At 48.0% G+C, this 22,416-nt stretch overlaps 1 protein-coding gene across 5 annotated transcripts in view; it reads left to right on the top strand.

The window, feature by feature from the left end:
* LPP (LIM domain containing preferred translocation partner in lipoma) overlaps window positions 1-22,416 on the top strand; it is a 283,835-nt gene that overhangs the window by 178,702 nt on the left and 82,717 nt on the right. For all 5 annotated transcript variants that reach the window (XM_083442228.1, XM_083442226.1, XM_083442227.1 and 2 more), the window contains one exon: window positions 16,351-17,007. In XM_083442228.1, coding sequence (XP_083298354.1) covers window positions 16,351-17,007 — 657 coding nt within the window. The remainder of the gene's footprint in view (window positions 1-16,350; window positions 17,008-22,416) is intronic.

Raw genomic sequence — 22,416 nt, 5'->3', positions numbered from 1 at the left:
AGAGAGAGAGAGAGAGAGAGGGAGGGAGAGAAGGGAAGGGAAAGGGGCTGGTTTTTAAAGTAAAAATAACTCCTTTATCTCACCCACTTGAGGGATGCCTGATTTTCACTGCTTTTCTTCAAGCACCAATTCTGATGGGTTGGAAGTTCAGGAAGAAAACCACCCAAGAGAATCGGGCCCTTTTTGCTTGCTCCAGTTGCTGTCCTGGCCAGATCTGATTCCGAGGGAACAGGTGGGAGGGATGCCTTGCAATGATTGTCTCAAGAAATTGGCGAACAGCACAAACTCCTGAATCCTTTTGAAAACTCCTGGCCACACCATCTTCTGGGTGGGAGATGCAAAGCACCTTCCCATGCTCTCTGACCAGCTTGGACAGCCGCACCCGCCAAAATCATGGGTGGTGGGCTGGGAAGGCCCACCGCTTGCAAAAGACCCTCGTGGTTATGGGGACCTTGGCAGGGGGTGAGCCTTTTAAAACAGGGAGAGGCGCAGCCTGTTTATCTCAAGAGCTTCCAGTGTCTAAGAGAACTTTCCCCAAGCCACACGAAGCTGCCATTTGAGGGGCAAGCATCTAAGAAAAGAATTTAAGCAGAGCCTTCTAGATCAGGTGAAAGGAGACCCATCTCATTCAACATCCTGTTCCACAGACACCGAAAAGGAAAACCAGGATCAGAGCAAACGAGCCCTCTCTCCTCCTGTGGTTTCCAGGAATTGGGATTCAGAAGTGTTGTACTCTCTGAGTCAAACAGAGGGTGTCAAATTTAGATTGGCTTGGAAAGGAAAACAGTCCATTGCTTATCTCTGTGCCCATCTGAGTTGTTCCAAAAAATGTGTCTCCTTTCTCGGGTTCTAAAGTCTTTTGGTGCTGGAGGAGACTCTTGAGAGTCCCATGGACTGCAAGAAGATCAAACCTCTCCATTCTGAAGGAAATCAGCCCTGAGTGGTCACTGGAAGGACAGATCCTGCAGCTGAGGCTCCAAGACTTTGGCCACCTCGTGAGAAGAGAAGACTCCCTGGAAAAGACCCTGATGTTGGGAAAGATGGAGGGCACAAGGAGAAGGGGACGACAGAGGACGAGATGGTGGGACAGTGTTCTCGAAGCTACCAGCATGAGTTTGACCAAACTGCGGGAGGCAGTGGAAGACAGGAGGGCCTGGCGTGCTCTGGTCCAGGGGGTCATGAAGAGTCGGACATGACTAAATGACAACAATAACAAGAAAGTCTTTTCTATTTAGTGGTTACATATGATGGGGGGGGCATGTGTATCTTAAAGGAATGAGCAGACAACGTTTATATATTAGTGGAAAGCCACCTGCTAAGGCTGCAATCCTAACCTGGGGTGTGAGAAAGGTAAACAGATCAGTGGGGCCAACATCCCATGTATTTGTCCTGCTGTTCAGAACAGAAAAATACAAAATAAGAATACAAAATGTGCAATAAAAGAAAAACAAACCAATAACCCCCACAAGTACATTTAAAAAGCCGTAGAATGTCCATCAGCCAAACGCCTTGTTGAAGAGAGACGCTTTGTCTGCTGGCGCCTAAAGATATGTAACAAAGGTGCCAGGTTAATTTCCCCGAGGAGAGCCTTCCACAAATGGGGAGCCAACACAGAAAAGGCAATGGAAATGTTTGGCTGAGACAGCTAAATGCACATAAGGTGCGACCATACTGTATTTTGATATTTCCCTTCCTTATTCTCACTTCTTTTTCCAAACAAAATTGGAAATGAATATAGAATCTACTCTTCTCCCATAAGAAGATAAAACTTTATTCGCATTAGCCAATGGCCATAGCAACAATAAAACATTACAGTATACGTAGAAAAGGAAATTTAGGAGCACAATTTAAAGTCCTGAACCAGCCATCAGTTAGTGGCCCTTATTCTCACTGCCCCTGCTATGAACCTCGCAGCCTTTGCTGTTATCTGCTCATTTTGATCTGATAGAAGAAAGGACATTGTGGCAGTGGTTGAGCACCCTGGGATGGTTAGTACAAATCGGGTGATGATCTCGTTCCTCAGGTCTTTGTAGAGAGTACAACACAGGAGGAGGTGTGTTGCTGTTTTGGTGCTACCATCTCCACAGGGGCAAAGACGTTTTTCAGGCGGGATTTTTTGGAATCGACCCTCAAGTACCACAGATGGCAAAACATCCAGTCTTGCAAGTGTAAAAGCACACCTGTATTTTGGGATAATAGGTTTGTGCAGATATGGGGCCAGAGAATCAAAATGTGGCCAGCTCAGTAGCAAGCGAGCGGCTCAGATCAAAATGGCGCTGTGTCAGGTGGAGCCCAGCATATAATTCAGCCAGCTCCAACCTCTCCAACCGCCAACCTCTGGCCCTCTGCCGTGAATGCTTTAGTTGACATTCCTGCGTTGCAGGGGGCTGGACTAGATGACCTTTGGAGGTCCTCCGCAACTCGACAATCCTACAATTCTATGAGAAACCGAGCCTCTCATTCTGTTCTTGCGCTGATTAGCCGACCGTTCTCCTTTGGCGCACGGATCTCGTTCAGGGGAACGAAATTGCAGCGGTGTGTCTTCAGAGGGGGAGAACTGGCCCAAATCACTGAGTTTAGCCATTTGGCGAAGCACAAGGCAACCACGCCAAGGCCCTCTGAAAATCTGGCTGGCGATTGCTGGAGATGCTGGTGAGGTGTCTTACCAGGGAGCAGATAATTAAACGTAGCATTGGGTCGGGCGTGTAATTGCTATGTATCCATCAGCTTGTCTCTGCCTCTAATAATTTCAGTGCCAGAAGATGATTTCTGCATGAATATGTTCCATCTCCCCACCCCAGATCCCCCAACTTGCAGGCATAAGTGTAAAGGTAGCAGAGATTTCTGCAGATAAAAAAAGCAAAGCATCGCAATGGAGGCACATTCTGGCTGCCCACCTGCTGATCCCACAAAGATCCTCCTTCTATGGAAGCCCCCACCTCTCCACCCATCACTAAGAAGGCGAAATTTCCTAGTCTGTAGTAAACTGCACAAGCGAGTGGGATGTTGAGATGATGATGATTGTTGTTATAATATCCGTGTCAGAATAAATTCAGACTATAGAGGGATGCGGGTGGTGCTGTGGGTTAAACCACAGAGCCTAGGGCTTGCCAATCAGAAGGTCAGCGGTTCGAATCCCCGCGACGGAGTGAGCTCCCGTTACTCGGTCCCAGCTCCTGCCAACCTAGCAGTTCAAAAGCACGGCAGTGCAAGTAGATAAATAGGTACCACTCCGGTGAGAAGGTAAACGACGTTTCCGTGCGCTGGTCTAGTTTCGCCAGAAGCGGCTTAGTCATGCTGGCCACATGACCCGGAAGCTGTACGCTGGCTCCCCCAGCCAGTAAATCGAGATGAGCACCGCAACCCCAGAGTCGATCACGACTGGACCTAATGGTCAGGGGTCCCTTTACCTTTACCTTTATAGAGCCACAAAGATCTTTGTGTGCCCCATCACGGAGGCCATTCTTGCTCACTAGAAATCCAAGCGGCCTCTGGGATCACCAGACATTTGCACAGCTCAGGACACAAGCAAAGCACCTTGGCATCCTCTGTGGTTGTGCAAATGCACATTTTCTTCACAGCCAGCAACAGAGAGGTCGGGAGCAGAGAGCCTTGAGGAACAAAACCGTTCCAAGCAGTACTGCCTTCCTCCTGGCATTAAGAGCATCCTAAGAACTGTCGGCTGCTGGCTCAGGCCAGTGGCCCATTGAGTCCAGTCCCCTGTTCTCACAGTGGCCAACCAGTTGTCCCCGTGGGAAACCCGCAGGCGAGATCCAAGCACTAGATCCCTCTCCCTCCCCTGCTGCTGTGATTGCCAACGACTGGGATCCTTTTCAAAGAATTGTACAGTGGTACCTCTGGTTGCGAACGGGATCCGTTCCGGAGGCCCGTTCGCAACATGAGCAGAACGCAACCCACGTCTGTGTGTCTGTGCATGCGCGGGTCACAATTTGCTGCTTCTGCGCATGCACGTGACGTCATTTTGTGCATCTGCGCATGCGTGAGTGGTGAAACCTGGAAGTAACCCTTTCCGGTACTTCTGGATTGCTGCGGGACGCAACCTGAAAGTGTTCAACCTGAAGCAAACGTAACATGAGGTACGGCTGTAGTTGAAAGGGACTGTGCGGGCCCAAAGCAGGGCCACATGAGGAAGTGATGAAAGAAAAGACTCCTTCACGCAGCACAGAGTTAAACTGTGGAACTCCCCGCCACAGGAGGAAGTGACGGCCACCAATTTGGATGGCTTTAAAAGAGGATGCGACAAATTCATGGAAGAGGAGAGGGCTATGGATGGCTCCTAGCGGCTGCCTCCATGCTCAGAGACAGCATTGCTCCTGAATGCCAGTTCCAAAGTGGGCCCAAAACTCGCAGCGCTGAGATTCAGAGCCTCATGCTCTACCAAACTGAGCTATCTCTTCAGTGCAGAAGCATTGCAGCCTGCTTCTCGGCCCTGAACGGGCTGCTTCTTCCTTGCAAGTGGGGAGGGGTGCGCAATGGCTGCAGGGAGAGAGGAAAGCCATCGGTGCAGGATTCTCCCTCGCCGAGGATCCTTCCTGCCAATGTCACGGCTTCTCCTCTCCCCCCCCCCCCTTGCTTGTAGCGCGACTAAGTAGCGGTGACGGCATTCAGCGGCTGCCAGCATTAATTATTTCCGCAGGCTCTGTTTACTTTCCTGTGCCTCGGGGGAATGTTGTACGTACAGATCGCGGCGTCTCCCGTTCCATCTCGCCGGCGAGCATCACTGACGCAGCAGTGCTCCCCGGCATCATCCTTCTGCTTCCCTTCATGCGTAGGATTTTTATGAAAACACACACACACACACAAACCCCACCACCCTGCTCTCGTTAATTCGGTCACATCCACGGCGGGGAGAGACCCCAGGTTACCCCAGTAACCAGCGCTGGCTGGCAGGCTAATCCTCGCCATCTATTCCGGCTCAGGTCTAATGAAATTAGCACGTCTCTGACGTCCGTTCCCGGGGAGGCGGTTCTGACGCGGCGACCCCAGCAGGGACCTGCGCCCTTCACAGTTGCGCTCATCTTTGTGGCAGGACCTTGGCGAGGAGCGTGCAAGGATCAGGCCTCGCACGCTTGGCTCGTGGTGTTCGGAACAAAAGGTGCCACAGACCTGGAGCGGGGGGGTTGACGCAAATGCTGCCTGCAGCTTGAGCAGGCCGTATCAGGCCTCCCCCGGGCCCCTCCATATGAATTAGAACTCGAGGCTTTTGCTTTTCGCCATCTGCCGTCGCAGCGCAGGAGGAAGGGAAGGGAGCCTGGGCCTGGCGGCCTTGCTTCTAGACAACTGAAGAGGAGAAAGAGAGACAGAGAGCAAGGCTGGGCTGCAGGATTTGTCCCTTTCTTGGGAGCTTTAGTGCTGCACCCGGTTTTTGTGATTTCTTTCCGATGCAAATGTTGCCAAGGGGGAGAGAGGGTACCATTCCTCCCCATCACATAAACACACAAACACAAACCTGCCTTCCACTCTTTCATGTACTTTTCAGATGCTATTCTGGGATAATGTAAGAACATTAGCCTGCAGGATGAGGCCAGCGTCCTTTACTCGCAGGGGCCGACCAGGTGCCAGCCGGACACCCACAAGCAGGCTCTGAGCAGTGGCAGATCTTGGGGCCTCAAATTTCAGCGGTGCCTTGCGCATCCCCAACCCCCAATCTCACAGTCCATTCTAAATAATAGTTGTGTCGCCTCTGGTGGCACCCTGAGGCTCTGTGCCCAGAGCAACCAAACCAGTTGGACCAATCTGCCTGTGATCTGAGCCAGTGCCAGATTTAAGTGTAAGCTAAACAAGCTATAGCTTAGGGCCCCTCTCTCTTGGGGCCCCCCAAGAAAAATTAAAGGGGAAAAAATCCCAGATGTACATTTCCAAAATATAAGATAAAAAAACAAATAAAATAAAGCCTACCTACAGCAACAGTGTTTTGTGTTCTGTAGGTTCCTATTTGTTATGTGCAAATGGCTTCAGATACCTATGAGGTCCATCAATTACCATATACAGTGGTACCTCAGGTTAAGTACTTAATTTGTTCCGGAGGTCCGTACTTAACCTAAACTGTTCTTAACCTGAAGCACCACTTTAGCTAATGGGGCCTCCTGCTGCTGCCGCGCCGCCGGAGCACGATTTCTGTTCTCATCCTGAAGCAAAGTTCTTACCTGAAGCACTATTTATGGGTTGGCGGAGTCTGTAACCTGAAGCGTATGTAACCTGAAGTGTATGTAACCCGAGGTACCACTGTTTCATATATTCAACACAAAAAGCAGCGACGATTTGTTGTTGGCAAAGGACAGCTGGACATATATAAAATATATAAATATATAAAAATATAAAATATATAAAAGGATGTCACATAGAGGAGAAGCGGACACAGAGAAGCGGACACGGAGCAATGGATCCAAACTACAAGAAAGAAGATTCCACCTAAACATTAGGAAGAACTTCCTGACAGTAAGAGCTGTTCGACAGTGGAATTTGCTGCCAAGGAGTGTGGTGGAGTCTCCTTCTTTGGAGGTCTTTAAGCAGAGGCTTGACAACCATATGTCAGGAGTGCTCTGATGGTGTTTCCTGCTTGGCAGGGGGTTGGATTCGATGGCCCTTGTAGTCTCTTCCAACTCTAGGATTCTATGATTCTATATAAAGGGCCCCATGACCTTCTGTAGGGCCTCATCAAACCTCAATCCGGCCCTGATCTGAGCACAGGAACAACTCTTTCCTCCTGCAGTTTCCAGCAACTGGTATACAGAAGCATCGTAGTCATTGATAGCCTCTTTCTCCTGCAGCAGGGAGTTCCGCAGTTTCACCCTGTTCTGTGTGAAGGAGGACTTGCTTCAGCCTGCCCCGAATCTTCCCACTTCCAGCTTCTTAATTTTGCTTGATTGCCTCTTAACTTCTGCTGCAAGCTGCCCTGGGAACATGAGGCGCACAACCGGTAAAGGCATAAGCGCACATTTGAGGTCCAAGACTCTTTTTCCGCTGCCCATCTGCACAGCGCGGGGATCTGGGGCCTGAGACTTCGTAGGTGGCTTCAGAGACCAAAGCTAATCCTTAATGGCGGCGAAATTAATGGCCTACCCGTGTTAATGCGTTAGATAAAAAGGCAGCCAAAGCTTTAATTGAAGTTCGTCCCCTTGTGAATTTCCCTTTTCTGGCACAAAAGGCTTGAAATCAGCAGAATGGCCTTGAGGAAGCTTGTTATTTGAATGGATTATTATATGGCTTTTATTATATAACTTGCATCTCATTTATGTTTAGAGGGAGAAAAAGGGCTCTCTCCCTCCACCCTCCCTGCTCGGGTGCGGGTATAAATATATCCTCTATGCAAAGAGCAAATTCTGGGCACCACTGTTCAAGAAGGACACTGACAAACTGGAACGTGTCCAGAGGAGGGCAACCAAAATGGTCAAAGGCCTGGAAACGATGCCTTATGAGGAACGGCTAAGGGAGCTGGGCATGTTTAGCCTGGAGAAGAGGAGGTTAAGGGGTGATATGATAGCCATGTTCAAATATATAGAGGAGGGAGAAAGGTTGTTTTCTGCTGCTCCAGAGAAGCGGACACGGAGCAATGGATCCAAACTACAAGAAAGAAGATTCCACCTAAACATTAGGAAGAACTTCCTGACAGTAAGAGCTGTTTGACAGTGGAATTTGCTGCCAAGGAGTGTGGTGGAGTCTCCTTCTTTGGAGGTCTTTAAGCAGAGGCTTGACAACCATATGTCAGGAGTGCTCTGATGGTGTTTCCTGCTTGGCAGGGGGTTGGACTCGATGGCCCTTGTGGTCTATTCCAACTCTACAATTCTATGATTCTATGAAATTCAGCCCTCTAAAGCAAGATCAGACCACTTTAAATAGCCATGGCTTCCTGGGAGCTGTAGTTTGTTAAGTGGGTGCTGAGACTTGTTAGGGAGACCCTTGTTTCCTCCCCCCCCCCGCTACAATTCCCAGAGTGGTTTAACGGTCAACCCCTCTCCTCTGGGAGCTCTGGGAATTGTAGTTCTCTGAGGGGGATGGAGCAGGGTCTCCTAGCAGCTCACAGCATCCTGAACAAACTACAGTTCCCAGGGTGCTTTGGGAGGGAGCCACAGCTTTTTGAAGTGGCATTCTATGGTTAATCTGAAGGAGCGTCTCCACCCTCATCGTTCTGCCCGGACACTGAGGTCCAGCACCGAGGGCCTTCTGGCAGTTCCCTCACTGCGAGAAGCCAAGTTACAGGGAACCAGGCAGAGGGCCTTCTCGGTGGTGGCGCCTGCCCTGTGGAATGCCCTCCCACCAGATGTCAAAGAGAAGAACAACTACCAGACTTTTAGAAGACATCTGAAGGCAGCCCTGTTTAGGGAAGCTTTTAATGTTTGATGTATTTTAATATTCTTTTGGAAGCCGCCCAGAGTGGCTGGGGAAGCCCAGCCAGATGGGCGGGGTATAAATAATAAATTGTTGTTGTTGTTGTTGACCATAATAATAATAATAATAATAATTTATTATTTATACCCTGCCCATCTGGCTGGGTTTCCCCAGCCACTCTGGGTGGCTTCCAACCAAATATTAAAAAGCTTCCCTAAACAGGGCTGCCTTCAGATGTCTTTTAAAAGTCAGATAGTTGCTTATTTCCTTGATGTCTGATGGGAGAGCATTCCACAGTGTGGGCGCCACCACCGAGAAGGCCCTCTGCCTGGTTCCCTGTAACCTCACTTCTCACAGGGAGGGAACCGCCAGAAGGCCCTCGGAGCTGGACCTCAGTGTCTGGGCAGAATGATGGGGTGGAGATGCTCCTTCAGGTCTACTGAGCTGAGGCCGTTTAGGGCTTTAAAGGTCAGCACCAACACTTTGAATTGTGCTTGGAAACATACTGGGAGCCAATGTAGGTCTTTCAGGACCGGTGTTATGTCGTCTCGGAAGCTGCCCCCAGTTGCCAGTCTAGCTGCCGCATTCTGGATTAGTTGTAGTTTCTGGGTCACCTTCAAAGGTAGCCCCACATAGAGCGCATGGCAGTAGTCCAAGTGGGAGATAACCAGAGCATGCACCACTCTGGCGAGACAGTCTGTGGGCAGGTAGAGTCTCATCCTGCATACCAGATGGAGCTGGTAGGCAGCTGCCCTGGACACAGAATTGACCTGCGCCTCCATGGACAGCTGTGAGTCCAAAATGACCCCCAGGCTGCGCACCTGGTCCTTCAGGGGCACAGTTACCCCATTCAGGACCAGAGAGTTGCTATGTGCTGTGCTGAATTAGGGCCCCTCTGGGTTTCTGGGGGTCACACCTGTGCCATCCCTCCTGCCTCCTGCCCAGGAAGGACCAGATGTGCTTACAAGCTCGTTTTCGGTTTCCGCCAGTGCTGAGTCACCGACACAAAAGCAGGGGTTGGAACGCCTTGCATTTGCAGAAACATGTATGCTTTCCAGAGAATTCTTTCTTCCACCCCCTCTGTTTCTCATGCATTGTGAAAAGAAACTGTTGTTGAAAGAGAAAACGGGATTTTTTTATTCAAAAGTGGGACACTAAGTGGATGAATCTCCCGATTTTGGTTTCTTCCACATCTCAATACCAGTTCTTTTTCTCTCTTTTTAAAGTTCCTCCAAAATCCACCAGCATTTTATTTATCCATTCATTTCGCAGGATTCATACACACTGCAGGGTTTTAGGTTTTTTTAATAAAAAAAAACTAAACTAAACCAAGCCAACCTCTCAAAGCACTTTACAATGAGAGAGAAAGAGGTGATAAAATTATGGGTAAATGCAGTTAAAAGCAACCATTTGCAGCATTGAAGTGATTTTTAAATGAATTAACTTTTAAAAGTTGGCTAAAGCTTAAGAACAGATTAAAGCACACATCAACACTGGCACTTTTAGGTAGACTTGTATATAAAAAAGAGCCAAAAATGATACAGCAATGGCACCTGCCAAGTCAAGAGGCAGGCAGTTCCAAAGTGCAAATGATGCACATATTTTCACCTAAGGTACACACTTTCGCTTAAGCCTTTTTCAAAGTCATTTTTTCTGAGTTCACTTTGTGTATTATTTCAGAAGGTACAGATCAGGCAGACGGCTGAAAACATCTGTAGGGATTAATAAAGGGATTTTCACTATGTGCGGTTTAATGCCGCCAAATTTCTGAGCCATCCTTCCCTGTGATCGTATGGCCTCCTTGCTCTTCGCTAAGACAAGATATTGGAGGGAGAGACCTTGTTTGCCACGGGTTTTGTTGTGTTGGAAAGGCAGACTTCCTATTTATTTAACCAGAATCTAATCAGCTGCAAGCGCTGTAATGGCGCTCTCCAAGCCAAACAAAGACAGTAGAGCAGAGAAGCTTCATCATGTCAGTTATCTTCATTTTCGAAATGTTTTGCTGTGGTTAACAGTTGCATTCAGAACTAAAAATAGGAAATGGCAAGATGGAAATTAAAACCAAAGTAAATATCTGGCTGAGCCAGCCTCGGTGATTATGCAGTTTGTAGGGTCGAGTGCCAGGTCTTAATTAAGTTTCTCCCCCCTCCTTATTGATTTATGCTTCATTCTGATTTATTCCTCATAACATTTGTTACTACGTCTCTTTCCCCTGTTTATATTGCGAATGACCTGTGGTTAAAAGCAATAAATTTGAACCCAACTGAGTTCTATTATTTGTGCATTTCCAGCTTCTGAAGACATCTGTGCTTCTGAATTGCTTCTTCCCACCTAGCTGGGAAAGCAAACAGCGGCAAACCAGTAAACATGTAGCCCTAGGGTCATCCTGAGGGCCGAATTTAGGTTTGACGCGGCCCTAAGCCATTGAAGGTAATGGTGCCCTTTATATGTCCAGATATCCTGGACAGATCTCAAGCTATTTGCACATGTTGCTCTGCAACCAGTCCATGCAGAATTTGTTGTTATTGTTGTTTAGTTGTTTAGTCGTGTCCGCCTCTTTGTGACCCCCTGAACCAGAGCACGCCAGGCACTCCTGTCTTCCACTGCCTCCCGCAGTTTGGTCAAACTCATGCTGGTAGCTTCGAGAACACTGTCCAAGCATCTCGTCCTCTGTCATCCCCTTCTCCTTGTGCCCTCCATCTTTCCCAACATCAGAGTCTTTTCCAGGGAGTCTTCTCTTCTCATGAGGTGGCCAAAGTCTTGGAGCCTCAGCTTCAGGATCTGTCCTTCCAGTGAGCACTCAGGGCTGATTTTCTTCAGAATGGAGAGGTTTGATCTTCTTGCAGTCCATGGGTCTCTCAAGAGTCTCCTCCAGCACCAGAATTCAAAAGCATCCATTCTTTGGCGATCAGCCTTCTTTATAGTCCAGCTTTCACTTCCATACATCACTACTGGGAAAACCATAGCTTTTACTATACAGACCTTTGTTGGCAAGGTGATGTCTCTACTTTTTAAAGATGCTGTCTAGGTTTAGGCACCCTAATTCTGGAACATGATTTATAATGAAATGAAAAAAACTTCCTAAATACACCTTCCCAAAGAAACCAGAGGCTTTTTTGCTAGGGATAACGGGATGAATTAAGAAAAGAGGACCACAAATTATTTATGTGCGCCATGACCGCCGCTAGGATTCTAGTGGCTAAAAAATGGAAAACCCAGGAAATCCCAACTTCAATGGAGTGGCAGACGAAAACATTTGAATACGTAGAATTGGCGAAAATGACCTATAAGATTCGGAACCAAAAAGTAACAAAGTTCAAAGAGGAATGGAGTAAATTTGCTGAGTATATACAGATTAATTGTAGAAGCTTAAAGACTGTAGCAGGGTTAATATAAATCTTGTGACGTGAACAGAGTGTAAATAAGAATCTGTAAGAGTGGATGTTAATTGTGAAAGCCGGAAGTCCGGGCGCGATAACACACGCGGTAAATAAGAAAACACAAAAATGTTGAATGTAAGAGTATAAGTTTTATTTATTTTTGTTTTGGAAAATCAATTAAAAAAGCATTTTTTTAAAAAAAAATTAATTTAGGCACCCTATATATAGAAAGGAGCAAACCATTGATATTTTAGGGAGCAGGCTAGCAGGCGGGGCCCATAACTTACATCATGGGAGCCTACACAACACAAAAACACTGTTGCTGGATGTAGGTTTTATTTTATTTGTTTTTATCTTATATTTTGGAAATGTACATCCAGGGGTTTTTTTCCCCTTTTTTGGGGGGGGGGGCAAGAGAGTGGGGCCCTAAGCTATAGCTTGTTTAGCTTATATGTAAATCCGGCACTGCTCATCCTACAAGGGAGGAAGCGGACATTAGGATTTGTGGACATCCAATGACACCAGGGTTGCCATGGACCTGGGCTTTATCAGACATATCTGGAATACTGCAGTCGGAAGCAGCGTCCGGGCGGAAATCAGCAAAAATGTATGGGAAAATCTGGACGCAGGGCAGCCCATGTCGGCAGTGTCGTTTTTGGCGATTTCCCTTTTTTAAAAGCCGGAAAACTTCTTATTTTCGGCCAAAAAAGGGGGGGAGGGAGCTCAATAATTTTGCCCAAAAAAGTTTTTTATCCGTATTTTCACTTTTTTGAAATATGGCAACCCTAATGAATCTGAATGCTGGGAGATTCAGGAGAGATGAAAGAAAGGACTCCTTCACACAGCGCAGAGTTAAACTACGGAACTCACTGCCACAGGAGGAAGGGATGGCCACCAATTTGGGTGGCTTTAAAAGAGGATGAGACAAATTCATGGAAGAGGAGAGGGCTATGGATGGCTCCTAGCTGCTGCCTCCGTGACCAGAGGCAACATTGTTCCTGAATGCCAGTTGCTGGAAACCCCAGGAGGGGAGAGGGCTGGTCTTGTGTTCGAATCCTGCTTGAGGCTTTCTCATTGGGGCAGCTCTTCAGCCACTGTGAGAACAGGATGCTTGACTAGATGGGCCACTAGCTTCACACAGCAGGCTGTGAGGTTCCTGCGTCCTGGGATTGGTCACTGTCCACACAGGGATGCAGATATCTCACAATGTTTGCCTCGTTCCTGTTGCCAAAAAAACCCTGCGTAATTTATGTCTCCAGGAAAGTGTGCATTAAAAATATATGTCAAGATAATGTACAAAAATGCATTAGAACGGGCAAAACAGCGTACAGAAACCTGCTGATTAGGACCAGGGCGCTTTAAAATGTTAACATTTCCATGAGGACTTCTTTATTTTGAAAAATATGGAAATGTGGTCAACTGATTGGAAGAATAAAAAGGTAAAGGGGCCCCTGACCATTAGGTCCAGTCGTGACCGACTCTGGGGTTGTGGCGCTCATCTCGCTTTATTGGCCAAGGGAGCCGGCGTACAGCTTCCGGGTCATGTGGCCCGCATAACTAAGCCGCTTCTGGCGAACCAGAGCAGCGCACAGAAATGCCGTCTACCTTCCCACCGGAGCGGTACCTATTTATCTATTTGCACGTTGCTGTGCTTTCGAACTGCTAGGTTGGCAGGAGCAAGGACCGAGCAACGGGAGCTCACCCTGTTGCAGGAATTCGAACCACCGACCTTCTGATCGGCAAGTCCTAGGCTCTGTGGTTTAACCCACAGAGCCACCCATGTCCTGATTGGAAGAATACCAATAAACACCAATAAAAACTCAAATGAACAGACCCAATCTGCCCCTCTGCTCTTTCAGAGTGCAGGCTGATGGCAGGAGGACTGGGGCGGTGATGCACACAGGCCCGAATTCTCCTCCTTGCAAATATGCCCTTGCACCTAGAAAGCCAGCATGTCAAGGAGAAGGCCAGTTCATAAACCCTCTTGCTAGAATCTGGTTTTCTGCAAGGAGGGAATGTGTTCAAACGAGCTGTTGGGCACCGGCTGACACGCAAACACGCACATCCGTGAGAACGAAATAAAAGGATGTGAGGAATCTTTCCGGGTGCAAGCCTGTGCCTGTTATTTCCTTGTTGCTTCCTCCGACCGCACCTTTCTTGAGATGCCTCCTCCTCTCCCTCTTGGCATTAATCCCTTTCCCTTTTCTGAGCACCCCCCCCCCCATCCCAAATCCCTCTGCCTTCAAGTTTGGCTCTTTGACAGAGGCTGCTTTGTTCTGCCTTAGTGAAATATCGATTTTTTTCTTTTTAAACATCAGTAGCCGGCAATGCCTTTTAGCTCTTAAAAAACACATACAAAAAGACCTTCGTTTTTCTTTAATGTGGCTTTATCGCGGGGTTTAAAGCAAAGGTGAGCCAAACTTTCCCCTGCATCTAACACCCCTTTCCTACACACACACACACCCGCCCTGAAAACTGCTCCCAGGCAGCGGAGGCAGAGCTTGATCTTTCTGTAGCTTGATCTCTCCTTCCTGCCAAATCACTTTTTCTTTTTTGCAGATGCAACTTGTAAATGAAAGAAAGGGAGGGAAATTAACCTGGCTTAACCTGGATTTTTATTTTTTTACCTTTCTCCCAAGAGTCCAAAATGAAGACCGCACATCAGCGCTGAATGGTGTTTCAGGAATTTTTAGCAATGAAAATTGCTAAAAATTGGAAAAAAGAAACTGTGCCAACGAAAAAGGAATGGCAAGACAAACTGTTAGAGTATATTGAACTGGCTAGATTAAGAGAGGCAATTAGAGATCACACAAGACAAGAGTTTTGAAAAGCATGGGGGAAATGCAGAGAATACTTCACAAAACTGCCCTAAAATACGTACCTGGACTTGTTTCGATTAATGTCTGCAGGAGACTTTGTGGATTTTAAAGTTATAATTAGAAAAATCTTAATAATTATTCATAAAGGAAACAGCTTATAAGAAGTAAATAAGGAGGCCAGATAGAGGATAAAAGAAGTCTTTTATTTGGTTGTTTGTATTGTTGTATGTTATGCTCATTGTATGTTATGTTCACGTTTAATGAGGGTGGATTTCTGTATTGGGCTTCTGGGGGGTTTATGTTATGTTGTAAAATTTCCAATAAAAATTTTAAAAAAGAATGGTGTTTCAGGGAATCACAGAATCTTAGAATTTTAGAGTTGCATGGGACCCTATGGGTCATCTATAATTTAATCCTGGGGTTTTAATATCTGGGGTGAGTGGTGACTCTAGATGGGAGGAAATGTCCACTTTTCTCCACTTACAACTAATTATACCATCGTAGCTTGGAAGTCAAATGGAATCGGTTCCGGAAGTCCGGTTCAACTTCTGAAATGTTCGGAAACCAAAGCGCAGCTTCTGATTGGCTGCAGGAAGCTCCTGCAGCCAACCGGAAGCCATGGAAGCCCCATTGGACGTTCAGCTTCCGAAAATAGTTCAAAAACCGGAACACTCACTTCCAGTTTTTATTGTTCGGAAGTCGGAACGTTCGACTCCCAAAGCATTCGGGAGCCAAGGTACGACTGTATACAGTGGTACCTCGGGTTACATACGCTTCAGGTTACATACGCTTCAGGTTACAGACTCCGCTAACCCAGAAATAGTGCTTCAGGTGAAGAACTTTGCTTCAGGATGAGAACAGAAATCGTGCTCTGGTGGCGCAGCAGCAGAGGGAGACCCTATTAGCTAAAGTGGTGCTTCAGGTTAAGAACGGTTTCAGGTTAAGAACGGACCTCCGGAACAAATTAAGTACTTAACCCGAGGTACCACTGTATATATTTTATTTTTCTTCCCTTTGTTAACTGTTAACTGGTTCTGTCACCCAGGAGAAATGTATAAAATAGGACCCAATTCTACATTTGGAAAGTTCACTGCCAAAGTCCAGTTGCAGGAACTCATGAATGATGAATGAAACTTTTTGTGCGTCAGCCATCAGCCATAGCAGCAAAAGAACATTGCAATATACACAGAACACAGAACAAAAAGTCAGTGATAGAAAAAACGGTTTAGGGTCCAGAATCAGCAGTCAAAGAATGGATCTTATTCTGATTGCCCCAGAATAAGATCTTCTTTACTTGGGACCTCATGAACAAGGCTGCTCTTAAGGCCTCTTAGCTTGGACAAAAGGTAAAGGTAAAGGGACCCCTGACCATTAGGTCCAGTCGTGGCCGACTCTGGGGTTGTGGTGCTCATCTTGCTTTACTGGCTGAGGGAGCCGGCGTACAGCTTCCGGGTCATGTGGCCAGCATGACTAAGCCACTTCTGGCGAAACCAGAGCAGTGCACGAAAACACTGTTTACCTTCCCGCCGGAGCGTTACCTATTGATTTACTTGCCCTTTGACGTGCTTTCAAACTGCTAGGTTGGCAGGAACAGGGACCGAGCAATGGGAGCTCACCCCGTCGCAGGGATTCGAACCGCTGACCTTCTGATCAGCAAGCCCTAGGCTCTGTGTTTTAACCCACAGCGCCACCCGCGTCCCTAGCTTGGACAAACCAGTACGTAATGGGGCAAATCTTCAGGCGCATGTTATTCCTGTCCCGAATTAATGGTCTGTTGCTATTGTCTCTATTCCCACATGCAGGGCTCTGGGATTCCGGGCGGATCTCCCATCGCTACGCCTCCGATGGCCACCCCAGTCACTGGCCACAAGCGCATGGTCATCCCAAACCAGCCTCCTCTGACGGCCACCAAGAAATCGACATCCAAGCCTGGCTCTCAGCCCATCCCGGTGACCCCAGTCGGCACCTTGAAACCTCAGCCGGTTCCGGCGTCTTACAGCACAGCTTCCACCCCGAACCGCCCGACCTTCAATGTGCAAGTGAAGTCGGCCCAGCCGGCCCCCCACTTCCAGCCACCAGCCCCCCAGTATAGCAGTCTGGCCCCCAACCAAGCGGCTCAACCCGCGTCTTCTCTGGGTCCAGCGCCCTACGTGCCGTCTCAGCCCCGGGCCGCGGATTATGGCTACGCACCCCAAACCGCCCCTCACCCAGAGCCAAGCTATGGGTACGGGGGCCCCCAGGGCCGCTACCAAGAGCCGGCCTACCCCGGAGGCTACGGAGGGAGGACTGGCTCGGATCCATCCTATGTGCCGCAAAATGCCTGGAAGCCGGAGGCGACATACCCTTCTCCCGGGTCTGCGGCCCTGAATCCCACAGGGCAGTACCCGTCGTCTGGAGCCAAGAAAACCTATATCACGGAACCGGCCACCGGGCCTCAGCCCCCTCTGCTGCAGCCAAAGGTAAGAGGCAGCGTCCGACCCCGGCGATGGGTGTGGGAAACAGGGAAGGGAATGGGTCTTGATTCCCCACGGGCAGGTTGATCTGGTGATTGCATTTCTGTACAGTCATAACCTCATGTTACGTCCGCTTCATGTTACATTCTTTCAAGTTATGTCCCGCGGCGACCCGGAAGTACCAGAAAGGGTTACTTCCGGGTTTTGCCGCTCGCGCATGTGCAGACGCGCAAAATGACGTCACGCGCATGCGCAGAAGCAGCGATTTGCAACCTGGGCATGCACAAAGGTGCCGGTGCGGGTTGCGCTCTTTTCATGTCATGAACGGGCCTCCGGAATGGATCCCGTTCACAACCAGAGGTACCACTGTATTTCGCTTCACGCATTCAGAGGCCCCCCAAAGCGATTCGCAAGAAGACAGCGTTACGTGTGAAACACATTTGGATAATTAGTAACACAGCAGTTATTTATTTGTTTGTTGACTTATTTCATGAAATTTATAGGCCTCTCGATCTCAGAATAGAACCCTCGAAGCGGTTCACAAGAAAAGACAACACAATCCAATAATCAACAGGGAGAATTAGCAACAACAATGCAAAAAAGTTAAGATAACAATAGACTAAAAACAGATTTAGGACTTGCATCAACTGTCTAAGCATCTAGGTAGGCTTGTCTAAACAGGAATGGTTTCAGCAGGTTTCTGAAAAGAGTGCAGTGAAGGCACTTGCCTGATGTCAAGAGGCAGGGAGTTCCAAAGTCTAGGAGTTGCCACACAAAATGGCTAAGTTCTTACTAATGTGGAACAGATCTTATGCGGCCCGTGTAGAGGTACAGATTCCACCGACTGAAGCGGTCAAGGGGGCAAATGTTGGGTGAGAGGATATCCTAGGCAAACTGGTCCTGAGCTGTTAAGGGCTTTATACACTAATAACAATATCTTGATCTGGTAGCAAATCACCAACACATGCAGAGCTCTGAGCGGGAGCGTTATATGCCTGTGAGCCCTCCCTCCTCTCAGCAAATGTGCTCCGGCATCCTGCCCTAGCTGCAGCTTCTGGCTCAAGCGCAAAGGAAGCCCCACGTACAAATTCAAACATGCAAATTCAAAATATTAAAAGTGTTCATCCAAAGAAAAGTAGAAAGAGCTCCAAATATCCACAGTTGGAGGTAGCAGTGCATTTCAGGACCAGGAAACCACAGGGCAGGAGTCTGCTCTTGTGTGTGAACCCTGCTTGTGGATTTCACGCAGTCAATTTTTTGGCCTTTTTGAGAGCAGGATGCTGGACTAGGTGGGCCTCTGGCCTGATCCAGCAGATGCTCTTCTTATGTTCCTAATCCATGGTCCATATATGAAGCGAACCCCTTCCACCTCTACAATTCTATGATAAGATTTGCAAGTGGGATAAACTTTGGAGAGCCCATCCTCTTCTGCGCAAACAAAGCCGCCAGCAAGTTCAGCCTTGCTATATGATTTAGGACCAGGTGTGGCTGTGTGTTGCTTTTACCCTTGCAAACATTGTTTTCGGAAGAGCCGCTTTGCCTGCCCTTTGGCAAATCAGGGATTTCCATGTCCACCTTCGCAGGCTGAAAACATGTCGCTCCTTTGATGCCACCGTGAAAACGTGTTTTGTATGTGCGGGTGATATGAATAACATCAACATTGGGAAGGGAAGGGGTTTTTGTTTGTTTGTGGTTTTTTTTTGCAGACCAGGTGCACACACCTTGCATGCGCTGAATCATCACCTTGCCATGTGCCCCGGAGTCTCACCCTGCTCCCCTCCGCCTCCTCTGTGCTTGCTGTCCTTCATTGGAGGTTTTTAAGCAGAGGTTAGATGACCACATTAGGGATTCCTTAGTGGTGATTCCTGCGTTGTGGGGTTAGACTAGATGGCCCTTTGGAGCCCCTTCCAACTCTACAATCCCATGACTCTGTGCACAGGGTTGCTGGAGCTCTGCCAATAATCCAGCCTGCATGAACAAAAGGCCTGAGTCGGTCCATGGAGGTGCGAAGCAAACTTCTGGTTCCAGGTCAAAGGGTCGCATCCAGAGTTTTGCCTGTGGCTTTCCCAATGGGGCAGCACCCCCTCAGAGTTGATTTTGGATTTCTCCTCCTCTTGAGGAACGCTTAAGCAGCTCTGATGATGCTTAACGTGGGGTTGCCTGCGCTTCAAGCAGATAATTCAGCTAATTAACTCAGTGTGTTCCTGGAGCAGGCAAGGGCAGAACCTCTTCGAGAACAGCAAGACAGCAACTGAAACCCGCAGCTTTGAAGTGCAGCCTTCCAGACCCTTGATCATCTCAGTTGCTCTCCTCTACACACCTTCCAGCTTGTCAACATCCTTCTTAAATTGTGGTGCCCAGAATTCAACACAGTATTCCAGACGTGGTCTAACCAAGGCAGAATAGAGTGGGACAATTATTTTCCTTGATCTGGACACTAGACTTCTGTTGATGCAGCCTAGAATAGCGTTAGCTTTTTTTTGTGGGTTGTGTGTGGGCTAGCAATGTGCTGCACATGAATGTGCAAGAGGCCCAGTCCCTGGATGCTCCTTTCTTATTCCCTCTTAACTTAACTTTGGGACAAGTTTTCTTCAGATTCATCTTTCCAGTTAGCTGAGGAATCAGGAGTGGTCCAGTTGGAGTCACAAGCCCTAGAAGAACTCTCTGAAAATTCATTGTTAGTTTTCTTTGATTCTTACATTTTTCATATGGATGCAGATATAAAATCTAATATTTCCTGCCCTGCTTCTCGAGGCTCCAAGCAGCTAACAGATAATAGCCTGCATCAAAACTGTTTCTGCTGCAAATTTCTAATAAATCTCTTTCCTCTACGCCAAATCGTCTTTGTTCAGCAGTTCAGCAGCCAACTTCCTTTGCTGCCGCCTTGGACTTGGATTCGGAAAGGAGAGGGCCATTGGTGGCTAGTAGCAAAATATGGCAAGTTCTTAAAGAAATGGGAGTGCCTGATCACCTCATCTGCCTCCTGAGAAATCTCTATGTGGGACAAGAAGCTACAGTTAGAACTGGATATGGAACAACTGATTGGTTCAAAATTGGGAAAGGAGTATGACAAGGCTGTATCTTGTCTTCCTGCTTATTTAACTTATATGTGGAATTCATCATGCGAAAGGCTGGGCTGGATGAATCCCTAGCCGGAATTAAGATTGCCGGAAGAAATTTCAACAACCTCAGATATGCAGATGACACAACCTTGATGGCAGAAAGTGAGGAGGAATTAAAGAACCTTTTAATGAGGGTGAAAGAGGAGAGCGCAAAATATGGTCTGAAGCTCAACATCAAAAAAACGAAGATCATGGCCACTGGTCCCATCACCTCCTGGCAAATAGAAGGGGAAGAAATGGAGGCAGGGAGAGATTTTACTTTCTTGGGCTCCATGATCACTGCAGAGGGTGACAGCAGCCACGAAATTAAAAGACACCTGCTTCTTGGGAGAAAAGCAATGACCAACCTAGACAGCATCTTAAAAAGTAGAGACATCACCTTGCCAACATAGGTCCGTAAAGTAAAAGCTATGGTTTTCCCAGTAGTGATATATGGAAGTGAAAGATGGACCATAACGAAGGCTGATCGCCAAAGAATGTATGCTTTTGAATTCTGGTGCTGGAGGAGACTCTTGAGAGTCCCATGGACTGCAAGAAGATCAAACCTCTCCATTCTGAAGGAAATCAGCCCTGAGTGCTCACTGGAAGGACAGATCCTGAAGCTGAGGCTCCAAGTCTTTGGCCACCTCGTGAGAAGAGAAGACTCCCTGGAAAAGACCCTGATGTTGGGAAAGATGGAGGGCACAAGGAGAAGGGGACGACAGAGGACGAGATGATGGGACAGTGTTCTCAAAGCTACCAGCATGAGTTTGACCAAACTGCGGGAGGCAGTGGAAGACAGGAGTGCCTGGTGTGCTCTGGTCCAGGGGGTCACGAAGAGTCGGACACGACTAAATGACTAAACAACAACAGCCTCGATGGCTATGGTCTGCCTCCACAGTTGGAAGAAGCAATGCTTCTGAATCCTGGTTGCTGAAAACGGCAAGAGAGCTCCTGTGCAAGTGAGCAGACAAACCTGTTGACCAGCATTTCTGCCAAGATGCTCTTGCATTTCTGATGCCCGCACAGGGGGAGAGGAAAGAGGGCATCTGGCCTTGCAGATTCTGATTGCTTTTGAGAGCCAGCGTTCCCGAAAACCAGACATTTTCAGAAGGCATTTCCTTGCATAACGAAGCTGTAATAACGGGGAGTGTTTGTCCTGTGGGCCTTATTAGGCCCCTTCCGTTCGATGCGCACAAGCCATGATTTGTTTTTCCACTTTCCTTTCGGAAGCCTTGTTACCGAGCTGTGCAAAGCGTACCTCCTCTCATTTCCCTAGCAATGCCAGCACCTCTCGCCGAAGCCTGCAATTAGACGCTTTGCAGAATAATAGGGCTAAAAGGGGAATGGCAGGATCTTGTCTGCGGCCTCCAAACCGACCCCATTTGTATAAAATTATACGGGAACACAAAAGATTAAGCGCTCGCTCCGGTGCGCGGATGCGCCCTCTCAGACCAGCCGCTGCTCACGGTCTTTTTTTGGTAACAGAACACTTTGTACTTTGGAGATAATTGACTGTGGAATATAACATTGTTTATTCAAAAGCAGGTCACGCAGAAGAGAGCCTCTTGCCACGCTCCTGCTTGCACCTTGCCTTTGATGCCCATGCAAATTCATGAGCATGTGTGCCTCCGTACAGCCTAATATATATAGAAATGTATATATTGTTTTAAATCTCTCATGTGATTCAATTTCAGCCTAAGCTGCATTTGCAGTAAGGTGCTTTTTTCCCCTGGGGGTACGCAGGGGTACGCATAAAGATAAAGGGTAAAGGGACCCCTGACCATTAGGTCCAGTCGTGGCCGACTCTGGGGTTGCGGCGCTCATCTCGCTTTACTGGCCGAGGGAACCGGCGTACAGCTTCTGGGTCATGTGGCCAGCATGACTGAGCCGCTTCTGGCGAACCAGAGCAGCGCACAGAAATGCCGTTTACCTTCCCGCCGGAGTGGTACCTATTTATCTACTTGCAATTTGATGTGCTTTCGAACTGCTAGGTTGGCAGGAGCAGGGACCGAGCAACGGGAGCTCACCCCGTTGCAGGGATTCGAACCGCTGACCTTCTGTTCGGCAAGTCCTAGGCTCTGTGGTTTAACCCACAGCGCCACCCGCGTCCCATACCCCCAAACATTTTGTGGATCTTTGTACAGTACTTTGTCCATTTACTGTATTTATTTTCCCCGAATTGAACTAGAAAATGGTGGTTTTCTTGAGTCAAAATGAGAGTACCCCTGAACATTTTTTAAGAAAAAAAGCACTGGCGATGCCTCTCCCTCTGCTAAACTGCAGTGTTCGGGGTGGGGGCCGGGAAGCTGGT

Source organism: Podarcis tiliguerta, assembly GCF_965153285.1.
Source record: "Podarcis tiliguerta genome assembly, chromosome: 5".
In the NCBI taxonomy this organism is placed as follows: Eukaryota; Metazoa; Chordata; class Lepidosauria; order Squamata; family Lacertidae; genus Podarcis; species Podarcis tiliguerta.
This window is presented reverse-complemented; position numbering and strand designations above follow the sequence as displayed.